At 40.7% G+C, this 13742-nt stretch overlaps 1 protein-coding gene across 3 annotated transcripts in view; it reads right to left on the reverse strand.

Moving 5' to 3' along the window:
• The window catches only part of pop1 (POP1 homolog, ribonuclease P/MRP subunit), a 30899-nt gene that overhangs the window by 4811 nt on the left and 12346 nt on the right, over positions 1 to 13742 (reverse strand). For all 3 annotated transcript variants that reach the window (XM_061819543.1, XM_061819542.1, XM_061819539.1), the window contains exons 6-15: positions 13461 to 13548; positions 13190 to 13368; positions 12869 to 13125; positions 12698 to 12791; positions 12513 to 12621; positions 12318 to 12437; positions 6909 to 7030; positions 6636 to 6827; positions 6292 to 6446; positions 297 to 530 (exon numbers count right to left, since the gene is read on the reverse strand). In XM_061819543.1, coding sequence (XP_061675527.1) covers positions 297 to 530; positions 6292 to 6446; positions 6636 to 6827; positions 6909 to 7030; positions 12318 to 12437; positions 12513 to 12621; positions 12698 to 12791; positions 12869 to 13125; positions 13190 to 13368; positions 13461 to 13548 — 1550 coding nt within the window. The remainder of the gene's footprint in view (positions 1 to 296; positions 531 to 6291; positions 6447 to 6635; positions 6828 to 6908; positions 7031 to 12317; positions 12438 to 12512; positions 12622 to 12697; positions 12792 to 12868; positions 13126 to 13189; positions 13369 to 13460; positions 13549 to 13742) is intronic.

Genomic DNA, 13742 nt, shown 5'->3' on the forward strand with positions numbered 1-13742 from the left:
CCAGAATGGATTATTTTTGTAGACAGAGCAGTTTTTGTTAGAGAGGAAGATGCAGGAGATAGGCTTACATGGAAAAAGATGAGGGGCTGTGGTGACCCCTAAAAGAAATGCTGCAACTTGAGAAACCTCGCATCGTTTTTTTAAACGAACCGATCAGCTCCAAAAATCCTGATCGCCTAAAGCCTAATAATGTCAGAAAAGACCCGAATGTTGCACATTTGAAGTAAAATTGATTTAGTTTATCCGGCACAGGAACCATCAAAAACATTACATTCAAACGTGTCATTAAAACATACCTCAGGACAGTGAAGTGGGTTTGTGGGTTTGTCGCAGGGACTTCGTGATGTGACATTATCTCTGACTGGATTGCTTTATTACCCTGCAATGTGCTTTTAGCCTGGATGTCTCCTTTTTTCTCCTCTCCATCACTTCCAATAACATCCCACTCCTCAGCCAGCTGTTGCCAAGGGCAACCGAATGGAGCCAGGCAGCCATGTTTAATGTAATTGATTCTTTTGGCAGGCGGACGTCTAGGAGTAGAGGGCAAATGGTCAGACGCAAATCCCTCAGTTTATGAGACAAACAGAGCTAAGCAGCAGCTAGCGTAGGATGACAAAATAGCTTTATTCCCTAATCTAAATCAGGGGAACTATCCATGTGATACAAATAATTTAGGGTCAGAGTAAAATAATCCAAAAATATTAGATTATTTTCAAGAAGTACATTAACTGAAAATTGTACTTCCTATTGATGAGTACTGTACAGTCTCATTTAATGTATTTCCAAAAGGTACTACTACTAAAAAAAAAAAAAAAGACACCAGGTATTGGAAACATCCCTAATAATCACTACATACAAAAGTACAGGGTTCCCTTGGTACTCCGCGCTTCACTTTTTGCGGCTTCAGTACTTCGCTGCCCCCCCCACCCAAAATCATCAAAAATAAACTTGGAAAAATAGTCATATTGGCTTATTGTAGGAAGACATTGATACAAGGCACGTGATTGGTCCACGGCGCGATATCGATCAATGAGAGCATGTTTTGATTTATCTCGTGAGCTGATTGGCTGTGCATCATCGAAGGTCACCAAGCAAGTTCTGTCCCACCCTTTCCACCATTTTTATCTATGCTCTAGAGCAGGGGTCACCAACGTGGTGGCCGTGGGCGAATGGTAGCCCGCGAGGACCATATATGGCGCCCGCGAGGTATGTTGTAAAAATACCATGGGCCACAAATTGTTACTATTATTTGTGCTTTAAATTCTGAATCTGACTTGCTTACGTGATTTAAAATTTTAAAATACCTGTAACGTCATTTATTACAATATATTAAAACAAAAATATTTTGTGTAAGTGTAATGAAAAAAAGAGTCTAAAATTTGCCGCAAACAGGTCACATAGCCCTTCATACGATCGGTGCTCACGACGTATCGCTCAGCCTCAAAAAGGTTGCTGAGCCCTGCTGTAGACTTTGTGCGATAACCTCTCGTGATCACAATGCTGCCAAAGTGCTGTGCCGATTCGAAAGTTTACTAAGCGCCCAAGAGGAAGAGAATGATCAGCGAAAAACTAAGATTTTAGGATATGATCATAAACACCAGAAGTTATGCTTTTGTGGCGCGCCATTATGGCTTAAATGAATCCACGAGGTGCTACTTAACCCATTCATGAGCAGCGTGGCAATTTTTGCCTTATTGAGATAAGTCTCTTAACAGGCCACAATCAAGGAAATAACACTTGTTTTTCCATTCATGGTTAAGTTATATAACTTTTCTAATTTATAATCTCATCCCAAAAATGGGATGCTGTCCATGAGACGGTACTTGGGTTTTCTTAGTAGATCGTCCCAAAAACTAGAATCAGAATAAAACACTTAAATATTTTGATATACTGAAGGATATAATGCGTGAAAATCATGATGTCCCAAAAATGGGACGCTGCCTACGAATGGGTTAATAATGTGGAAAACACCCGTAAAACTGCTTCAATAACTTTTAATAAGGAAGCGAAACATGTTAATAGTAGGTTTGTTCGAATGGAAGCCGCGTTAACTTTGTGGATCGCGGATTGGAGAAAAAAAGAAAGTGAGCTTGGACACAAACATGATAGGTACAAAAGCTAAAGCCCTTTAAAATCAAATCCTGCCCGGTGACAATGATGAAGTGGCTGAAGAAAGTGCTGCAAGGAGCGATTCACTCCATCGAGAATGAGGCTTTTCAGCACACAAAGGTTGGTTTGAAAAATTTCAAAAGAGTTACAGCCTCAGAGGCGTGCCTCTGTACGGTGAGGTTTCCTCTGCCGGCAACGATGCTGCCAGTTATGTGTAGGAAGAATTTGCACAAGACTGATGACAATATGATAAGGTGTTCAGTTTAGCAATCATGTTGATGGGGTTATGTCCTCGTAAGAGGGAATTTTGAAGCAGAAGAAATAGACAACTCCCCATCATCACCACATTTTTCCTCAAACAACAAAATCTCAGTTACAACACCAGCACCTCCACCATAAAATTCTCTGGGTGAGGAATGTTAATTACGTACATACTGCAATAAAAATTTAACTGTGCAGCACAAAGTTTTATAAAGATTTAACGAGACACTCGTACTGTTGAAAATGTTTGTCTCAAATATGTAAAGTATAAATACGTGCTGTAACGTTGACAGTCTAAAAGTTTTGGTTCCCACATACACAAAAAAAAAACTCAAAAGGTGTTTAAAAAAAAAAAAAAAAAAAAAAGTTATGTACACCACCAGCACCTCCAACAGAAAATTTTTTGAGTGAGGAATTTATACACACACACACACACACACACACCCCAACTCCATTCTCAAATAAATTAAAAAAAAAAAAAAAAAAAAAGCTTCTTCGGCAGCGCCTACAGTCGATGAGTCGCCGAGTGATAAATGTAATTATCGAGTAATATAATAGTGCGTTGTGTTTTGATAATGTATACTCTCTCTCTCTCGTTTTATAATCAAAGATTTTACTAAATACACCTCTGACTCACATATGCAAAGTACAAATATTGTTTACATAATTTAAACCCTGCAATTTTTCACTTTTCACAGGTGGTTCTGGTCCGAACTAACTGCGAAAAACGAGGGATTAGTGAACTGTATTTTCCAGATGACAAGCTGCTACTTTTTTACAGCAATGTGAACCCTGCGGCGTATTTAACGATGAGACGAGACTATCGTTTTATTTTTTTGTCACCAGCGACTGTAAATTTTAGAGTACAACAAAACGTAATGGTTAAAATATCCCGGTTCCCTATAAAGCACTTGGGTTTTGGCATGTCCAGATTCCTCCAATTTGTAGAAGATGACAACTTTACCTTCAGCGAGCGTAGAAGAAGAATCTACCTGAAGAGCATGTAGAAGAATAAGTTACGAGCTCACGTAGAAGAATCTACCTCTATTGCGCATAGAAGACAGCAGCGCTACTTTTTGGTGCACCGATAGCAAATGCAGCATGACACTCACAAATGCAAAATACACATTTTTTTTTAATTAATTTAAAGTCTTCCACAAGAAATGTCCGCATGCAAAGGTCATCCTTTTCTGAGGTCTACCAGTTGATCCCTAAAGAGTGAAGGAGTGAAAGAGTCAACCATGACCAATGCATTAAAAGGCTAGACTGGTATGTGAGGAGAACAGCATAACTTCAGCGGGAACTCCTGTCAAACATGACTGAAATGGTGTGTGACGGAGATTTTCTGAAACTCTTCAACTCTGATAATGAAGATGAGTGAACAAAAGTAGGAATAAAAACCGACTTTTCTGTTTTTGTTTTAAATAGTCTTTAAATTTCAGTTCTTTCAATAGAATTTTGATAAATTTCAAGTCAGGGGATTGGCTGCACCATTCAGCAGCTTTATTTTATTTTTTTTCCTTTGAAACTTCTACTATGAATCCAATTGAGTTTTCTTGGCATTTTTGGGGAATATCATCCTTCTAAAATGCCAGCCCTCATTTCATTTTCATCATCCTCATGGATGGCAGCAGGTTTTTGTCAAGGATGTCTCTGTACATTTACCCTTTCACGTATCCTTCAATAATGTGTAGTTTCCTAGTCCCACATGGTGAAAAGCAGCCCACCTCCAAACTTCATTGTTTTCATATTCATTTCAATTTCGGCCTCATTCAACCAGACTATATTCTCCCATCATTAAACTAGCATGTCCAAATGTTGTTCAGCAAACTTTAAATAAGCTTAAAATGCTTTTGTTACAGCAATTGGGTCTTGTGTGGTGAACTTGCTTTCATTGCGACAACGGTACCTGTAATTTCCAAATCTTTTTAAGTATTCCACAGGTTACACTTGGAGCACTTCTGATTTTTCTTAGCATTCTTGTCTGAAATTTTGTGTGGAGCACATGATCAAGGCAAATATATGGTGGGACCTACGTATTCTGGATAAGATTCGCCCCGAGTTCCTAAAGGCTGGTTGACACACCTTTGCAACACCGTTTGGACATCGGGGACAGTGCCTCTGGATGGGCAGACTGGGATGGCAGTTCCCTTTTTACAAAGGGGGACCAGAGGGTGTGTTCTAAATATCGGGGATCACATTCGTCAGCCTCCTTTGTAAGCTATATTCAGAGGTGCTGGAGAGGAGGGTTTGTCGGGAAGTTGAGTCTGAGATTCAGGAGGAGCAATGTGGTTTTCGTCCTGGTCTTGGAACAGTTGACCAGCTTCTCTTCCTCAGGAGGATACTCAAGGGTGCATGGTAGTTTGGCCAACCACTCTACATGTATTTTGTGGACTTTGAGAAGGGATCCGACCATGTCCCTTGTGGAATCCTGTGGGGGTTTCTTGGGTAGTAATGGGTACCGAACCCCCTGATATGGGCTGCTCGGTCCCTGTATGACCGGTGTCAGTTTGGTCCGCAGTGAGGCGGCATGTCGGACTGCGCCAAGACTAACTTTTATGGACAGAGTGTCTAGGCCCAGCAGAGGCGTAGAGGGGTTCCGGTTTGATGGCCTCAGCATTGCATCTCTGCTCTTTGCAGATAATGTGCTTCTGTTTGCTTCATCAAGCCGTGATTTCCAAGGCTCACTGGACCAGTTCGCAGCAGATTGGGAAGTGGCCGGGATGAGAGTCAACACCTCCAAATCTGAAATCATGGCCCTTAGTTGGAAAAGGGTGGTGTGTCCTCTCCAGGTTGGGGATGAGAGCCTGCCCCAAGTAGAGGAGTTCATGTATCTTGGAGTTTTGTTAACGAGTGAGGGAAGAATGGAGCGGGAGATCGACAGACTGATCGCTGCAGTGTTGCGGACTTTGTGTCGGTCCGTGGTGGTAATGAGGGAGCTAAGTCGAAAGGCGAAACTCTCTATTTACCAGTCGATCCACATTCCTACCCTCATCTATGGGTACAAGCTGTGGGTCGTGGCCGAAAGAACATAATCCTGGATACAAGCGGCCGAAATGAGTTTCCTCCGCGGGGTGTCCGGTCTCTCCCTTGGAGATAGGGTGAGAAGCTAAGTTATCCGGGAGGGGCTCAGTGTCGATCCTGGGCTCCTCTGCATTGAGGAGCCAGATGAGACGGCTGTGGCATCTGTTTCGGATGCCTCCCTAGTGAGGTGTTCTGGCCACACCCCACCTGAAAGAGAAGCCGGGGACAACCCAGGACTACGTCTCTCAACTGGCCTGGGAATGCCTCGGGATCTCCCTGGAAGAGCTGGATTAAGTGCCTGGGAAAAGGGAAGTCTCGGCATCCCTGCTAAAGCTACAGCTCTCATGACCAGACCTGGAAAAGCTGTAGAAGATGGATGGCTGGATGGATGGATAGTTTGAAATGCTCTTGAGACAATCCATCATGAGATCTGCTTTGGCTCACACCTTGGCAATGACACCATTTTGTAGGCCATCAATTAAGACTGAACCATCTGATATTTTTTTGCACTAATAAGGGGCTGGATTGCCGTTTGAATATAGATTTTAGAATTTGTCTTGGCTTTACATGGCTTTTTGCAGATTCTATTTTTCATGTTCATTACTTTTTCCCCCTGTGTTATTTTACACATTTACACAAAAAGTAATCTGAGTTTATTTTTTCTACTTATGTATGGATTACTTGAGTTATACCCTACACCTAGTGAAATTTTGAGGTCAATAACACCTTTGAAAGTACATTTAGTGAGAAAAATTGTGATGTGAGAAATATTTGAGACGCTGTGTGCGTGTTTGTAGAGGGTCCATGTAGAAAACAATTCGAGAACACGTTCTTTTCAAGAAAAACCTAGATGTATTTTTGATTAAACTCAAATTGTTACTTTATTCTTCAACTGACCTTTTGAACTTTTCAAGCAGTTCAGACTCTTGCTCCTCCTGAAAACAGGCTCCTCCAGGGCAGTCTGGGTAATCATGGGGGAAGTGAGGAACACCTTTATTCTGACTGTGTGTCAGACTCATTTTTAGTCCACCAATTCGAACACCTCTATACACCTAGAAGAGGGACAGAGGTGAGGCAAAGAGAGCGTAAACACTGAATTTTGAGCTTCGTCATTGGAAAAACAAAATAAACCCGGGGACTTCAGGTCTACCTTTCAGGGTGGATTTACTTTTTTTTTTTTTTTTTTTTTTTTTTTTACACGGCATATTTAAACACACACACACACACTTCCTAGTACTTACCAGGGGGATCCAAAAAGCCATTCCCCAGCCTTTAGGAAGCATCAGGTCCCATCCAGCACCCCACGAACTCATCTCATGTCCCTCCTGCTTGCCTGGCTGGTGAACCAGCAAGATGGGGACTCGACACTGTGGGGGAATAGGGCTAAGCCTGGACCCGGGCACCAGAACCTCGCTCCTCATACGGTTCAAATCCTGTGAGGTAAAGGAAGAAATAAAAGGCCTTGTAAATGAAGTGCTGTACACAAACAAAGTTCAAATCCCATTTTTTGATACCTGCTCTGACATTTTATTGTCTGTGACATTGTTGCGCACAGATTGTTGCCAGAGGAAACTCTGACAACAGTGTTCTGGTACACCGTGCAAAGACAGCTCCTTTCTCCTGTCATCATCCACCTCTGGAAAAACAATACACACGCATGCCCCTGTAATCCCACATTTGAATGGAAAAGGTATACCGTATTTTCTGGACAACAAGCCACTACTTTTTTTCCAGCACTGTGAACTCTGCAGCATATTTTACAATACAGCATATGGCTCCAATATGTAGAAGAAGACCTTCAGCGCGCATTGAAAAATCTACCTAAAGGACGTGTAGAAGAAGAATTTATCCTGAGCTTGTGTGTAAGAAGGATCCACCTCAATGGCACATAGAAGACGGCACTATTTTTGCTGCACTGATAGGAAAATGCAGTAAGACACGTACAAACGCAAAATATATATTTTGTTTATTTTATATATTTTAAGTGAATTTAAAAACCTTCAGAAAAATTGGCTGCATATGAAGGTCATCTTCTTCTAAGGTCTGCCAGTGGATCTTAAAAGCGTGGAAGAGTGTAAAAGAATCAACCATCATCAACAGATTAAATGTGAGGAGAACAGCACAACTTCAGCAGAAATTCAAGATGAAAAAGAAACTGAAATGGTGTGTGAAAGACTTTCTCAGGCTCTACAACTCAGATACTGAAGATGATGACTTAAGTGGTTTCAGCAAACAGGAGAGTTAATAAATAACTTGTTATGCTTGAGTCGTTTTACTGCGGTGTTACAGTTACTGTTTGGAAACAAGGCATGTAAAACATTTACAAAGTCTTTGTGTGAATATCTAATTTTACAACGTACCGATCTGCAGCATACGATCCGGGTTGTGTATGGAAATTACACTACACAAAGTGGGTACAGCTTATTAACCGCTGCACACTGTCATCCATATTGGGTCTTTATTCATTTTATATATATTACACACAAATACACTCCATATCCTGACATTTTTGGGAAATTTGTCAGTTCACTTGGTCGTTACCTAAATTTGCTCTACCTGTAGCTCAGTGGTTAGAGCACTGGTTTGGTAAACCAGGGGTTGTGGGTTCGTATCCCACTTGGGCCTCCACTCCCTGAGAAGGGTTGCGTCAGGAAGGGCATCCGGTGTAAAAATTGTGCCAAACATATATGTGCGTTCATTTGAGATGACACGCTGTGACGACCCCGAAAGGGACAAGCCGAAAGAAACTTACTTTTACTTGGTCGTTACCTAAATGAGCAGCAAGCTGCCATTTTATATTTTTAATGTCAATTCATCCATTTACCATTTTATATTCCATATAAAATTTTGAGAATGACCGGTATTGTTTTTAAATGAAAGGCATTTTATTTACCTTATTATATCTATTTTTGACCTACAGACAAGTAGAACATTTTTCCATTTCAGGGCTGTGATGAAAGCTAGAGAAAAAACTTGGGCACACTCTTCTTGCTGCTGAGCAATATTTCTATTATTTACATCACTAAAAATTGTGTCAATCCGTTTAAAGGAAGACATTTTACGAGCCAGACCATACACTGTCGTTTGTCACTGATGCTGTTTTTGGAGTACAGGGTCCTGCCAGGATTCGAACCTGGAGCATCTGCATGGCTGAGCAGAGGCCCCCCAGGAGCACAGGACCAGAGATGCACTCTGTAAAGCGGCCTCAGGACAGAGAACAACAGATTTATTTGGCCCTGCAATTATCAACCATCTTAGTATCACATGTGGATGAACTAACAAAAACAGTTAAAAAATAAGCTTAAGAGGAAATTATGAAAAAATTTCCTTTTTATTGGCTTGTATACAAACATTTGGGACAGCCCACCCATCTAGAGTGGAGGAGGGAAAAAAAATAATTACAATAATTTCTTGTATATAACGCGCAACAAAATTGGTCAAAAAGTCAATAGTGGACATTTTATATTGATACAATGTATAGGTGAATTTAAATCTGTATGTGCCATCTGAGAAATAACGAAAAAGCTGTACAATTTGATTCTAATATGTCTGCCACCTACAGGTTATGAAAAACATTTAGCCTCCAGTTTTATTCCAATATGACAGCAGACACAGTGAAGAAAATAAGCATTTGAACACCTTGCTATATTCAAAGTTCTCACACTTAGAAATCTGAGTTTTCCCACTTAGAAATCACGGACAGGTCTAAAATTTTCATCGTAGGTGCATATCCACTATGAGAGAGATAATCTTAAGAGAAAAATACAGAAATCCCAATGTATGATTTTTTTAACGATGTATTTGTGTGATACAGCAGCAAATAAGTATTTGAACACCTGTCTATCAGCTAGAATTCTGACCCTCAAAGACCTGTTAGTCCGCCTTTCAAAGTCCACCTCCATGTATTATCCTGAATCCGATACATCTGTGTGAGGTCCACCCCACACAATCAGTAAGACTCAAACCTGTAACATGGCCAAGACCAAAGAGCTGTCCAAAGACACCAGAGACAAAATTATACAACTCAACACGGCTGGAAAGGGCTCCGGAGAAATTGCCAAGCAGCTTGGTGAAAAAGGTCCACTGTTGGAGCAATCATTAGAAAATGGAAGGAGCTAAACATGACTGTCAATCTCGCCCCATGCAAGATATCCCTTTGTGGGGTCTCAATGATTCTTAGAATAGGTGGACTAGACGACAGGACTTGGTCAATGACCTGAAAAGAGCTGAGACCACCGTTTCCAAGGTGACTCTCGGTAATACACTAACACGTCATGGTTTGAAATCATGCATGGCGTGGAAGGTTCCCCTGCTAAAACCAGCACATGTTAAGTTTGCCAATGTGCATTTGGATGATACAGAGGAGTCATGGGAGAAGGTTTTGTGGTCAGATGAGACCAAAATTGAACTTTGTGGTCATAATTCCACAAACCGTGTATGGAGGAAGACAAATGAGTTCCATCCCAAGAACACTATCCCTACTGTGAAGCATTAGGGTAATAGAATCATGCTTTTGGGGTGTTTTTCTGCACATGGGAAAGGACGATTGCACTGTATTAACACAATCATGGGCAGGTTGGCAATTTTTTGCCTTATTGAGATAAAAGTCTCCGAACAGGCCACAATCAAGGAAATAACACTTTTTTTTCCCATTTAACGCATAAAACAAAGGGCAAAAAAGATGTAGCATGGGGGTGGTACCATCATGCTTTGGAGGTGTTTTTCTGCACATGGGACAGGACGACTGCACTGTATGAAGGAGAGGATGACCGCGGTCATGTATTGTGAGATTTTGGGGAACAACCTCTATCTGTCAGTCAGAGCATTGAAGATAGGTTGTGGCTGGGTCTTTCAACATGACAATGACCCGAAGCACACAGCCAGGAAATACAAGGAGTAGCTCTGCAAGAAGCATATCGAGGTTCTAGCGTGGCCTAGCCAGTCTCCAGACCTAAACTCAATAGAAAAATCTTTGGAGGGAGCTGAAACTCCATGTTTCTCAGCGAGAGCCCAGAAACCCGTCTGAGCTAGAGAAGATCTGTGTGGAGGAGTGGGCCAAAATCCCTCCTTTAGGGTGTACAAACCTGGTGAACAACTACAGGAAATGTTTGACCTCTATAATTGTAAACGAAGGCTACTGTACCAAATATTAACATTGGTTTTCTCAGGTGTTCAAAGACTTATTTGCAGCTGCATCACACAAAAAAAAAAAACCTTAAAATAACCATACATCGTGAAATCTAGATTTTTCTTTAGATTATCTCTCTCACAGTGGACATGCACATACGATGAAAATTTCAGACCCCTCCATGATTTCTAAGTAAGAGAACTTGCAATATAGCAGGGTGTTCAAATACTTATTTTCGTCACTGTATTACTGCATGTATGCACAGTTGTGCTCATAAGTTTACATATCCTGGCAGAATTTGATTTAACATTTAAATACAATATACAATTTAACTTTTTGGTTTGATGATAATGCTTTTCTGAAATGCTTGACAGTTTAATTTGAATCCCATTAAAATGAAATGTTTGACCAGGCCCCTTCATGTTTTCTTTAAAAAAAAAAAAAAAAAATTCTGCCTGGATAATCAAACTAAAACTGAAAGCGATACATTTTTATTAACCAAGTATAAGCATGGCTCTAAACTTTAGAAATAAGAGCAAGTGAATAAAAAGTATTCTATTAAAAAAAAAAAAAAAAAAATTCGGGTCATATGCGTCGAAGCAAAATCATGCATTGTAAATATGCATTATACATGGGTAGAAGGGTTTTCCAGTATTTTGAGGTCAACTCTAGGGGTGCTTATTAAACATGGGTGGGCATTATACACAAGAAATTATGGTTATTTTTCCATATTTGTTAAAATGAGTTTGTGATGAGCCATTCTGTACACCCTCTCCACCAATAGGCAACAGTGAGGTGAACTAACATCTGCTCATTGTTTAAATTTAAAAAGAGGCTACAATTCAACATGCAATATTACATGCTGTAAATTGTATTTTGTGATAGAATTCCTGACTTTTTTTTTTTTTTTTAAACGACCTCAATCCCAAGCACTATTAGATTTGTGATTGGATGTTTGAGGATGTTAAGGCGGAATTTCCACCAAAAATATACTTTCGCCTTACGTTACAGAGCAGACAACTAGTTTTCAGCATACATCTCAGCGTTAAGATGGGGGGAGTCAATGATCCTCTTGCAGTGCGAGTCGACGCACAACAAAGAACCATTCATTTGTCCGTACTAAGACTTTTGGAAAACCCCCTAAAAAAAATACATAGATGAATTTGCTCTACAAATACCGTACATAACCTGAATAACTTGTAAACAGACACCTTTCTAACATCACGTTCCAGTGTATTTCGATTGCTCAGTAAAGTTTAAGTGGTGAGGGAGGGGTATTCGAGTAATGTGTCCATACCCTATATCCACAGTGTATTTTATGAAGCGCTTCCTTCTCAAGTAAAAATGCTTTATTGTTTTAAAGGGCACTCTTTTATTCCCCCCAGACCCCACCGCAAGTAGAGATCATTGTAGTAAGGCCTGCGCCTTGGCGATGAAAGCCAGTAAGTAGTACATGAAGCGGGGTAAACAGTCCCACACTTGTGTAAGACAAAGCCAGCCCATAATTTCAAAGAATCAACAACTGTATGTACATACAGGAAACTTTTTTTTTTTTCATATGTGATTTTTTTTCCAAATGGCAGCAATAAAACAAGTACAAAATTCAAGGGTTTCTGAAAATCTTCCGTACACATTGTACATTTCCTTAGATTAGCCAAAATCTACAAAGCAAACGGAGGCTTAAATTTGAAAAGGAAGACTAAACGCACTAAATCGCGTGTGTGTAAACCCAATTTGCATCTATTGTAATTTACAGCCCGCACTTTTACAGTCACAGCAGTAGGACAGATTTTACCTTGTGCCTCCTTTACACAGGGCAACACTTTAACCTTCTTTGTTGGTATATTAAGCCTCGGGTCATCAACTGTCAGCCCGAGCACTGTGCCAGGTGGGAGCTCTGCAGTTGAGTAGATGCCTGGATATGTTACGCAACAATTAATGACAAAAACATTCAAACCAAGCCATTCATACAGAGACAGAAAAAGTAAACCTTTCAGTAAGTGAAAGATGTCAGTTTGTTGCTGATGGAGCTTCATCTTGAGCTCATCTTTACAGTGATCAGGCCACCAAAGGCAGGAGGGCTGGGATTTGCTCAATTCCTGATAAGAGACAATGTAACACTTGGTTGGTATACAAAAGACTTTCCTATTCAAATAGAAATTCATGGACACCTACATCACAGTTTGTAGCAGCTTCCAAAGCATCTGCCAACACTGAATGGGACTGCGGTCCTATCAGGCGGTATCGTACAATCTCCATTGTGAGATCACTGTATACAGATGAACAACATATGTCATGTCACCTTTTGCAGATTTTTCTAACGAATCCCATCAAGAAGCAACAAACTTGATTAATATTCCAGTTGAGCTGGATTTCCAGGTAGTAGGGGTGTTGGGTGATCTGGTGCCATCGCCCAGGATCTTCTTAGGAGGAGGTCCACTCCTATCCTTCTTGCTTTGCTTTCTTTTAGTTCCAAGTGCCTGGTTGATTTCAGACTTTGATTCTGAATCTGTGCTGAAGATTCCCTCTGCGCAATATGGCACGGACGGGGGGACCACAGCCTCATGACACTGACACACACTTAGAAACTCTGTGAGGATATCCTACAAGTAAAAATTCATTTAGTAAAAGAAAAACTGAAAATTAAACTTAACAAAAACACCCTACTTGTTTAAGAATGGGATGAACCCAGGTCCAGATTTGCCTGTAAACTGTGCCCAATGTACGGGGTCTCCAGAGGAATGTAGCTGGGCCCAAAGGCTTCAAGGGGAACTGCCCTGCCCTGTACAACACCACGCTACCTTGTCTTTGTCCCGACAGACACAACCGTTGAGCAAATGTAGGGCCTGACGAATTGGAAAAGCAGTACATGCAATGCAAATTGACTCCTCATGACAAATCTAAAGCTGCATTTGTAGTCAAGGAAGAGCACATTCACCAGTCTCTTTACTGGTCAGTTGTGACAGACAATCCAATAGCTTGTCTTCCTCTCCCTGAAGCTCTAGGCAGCAGTAGTACGACAGGTCCTGTTAAGTCACAAGCAGAAATCAATGCCTCAGAAAGGACTTTTTTTTTAAAGATTCTATTTAACTAAGTTAAGTCCCAATTATGTCAAGATAGATAGTTTGCACTATTGTATTATAGTGGCTTTTTAAGTGCTTAATTTTTTTCATGGGCTTTTACACAAACAGGCTTGTCCAAATTTTGAGTTGTACACCTT

This window comes from Syngnathoides biaculeatus, chromosome 5 (genome assembly GCF_019802595.1).
Source record: "Syngnathoides biaculeatus isolate LvHL_M chromosome 5, ASM1980259v1, whole genome shotgun sequence".
Lineage (NCBI taxonomy): Eukaryota > Metazoa > Chordata > Actinopteri > Syngnathiformes > Syngnathidae > Syngnathoides > Syngnathoides biaculeatus.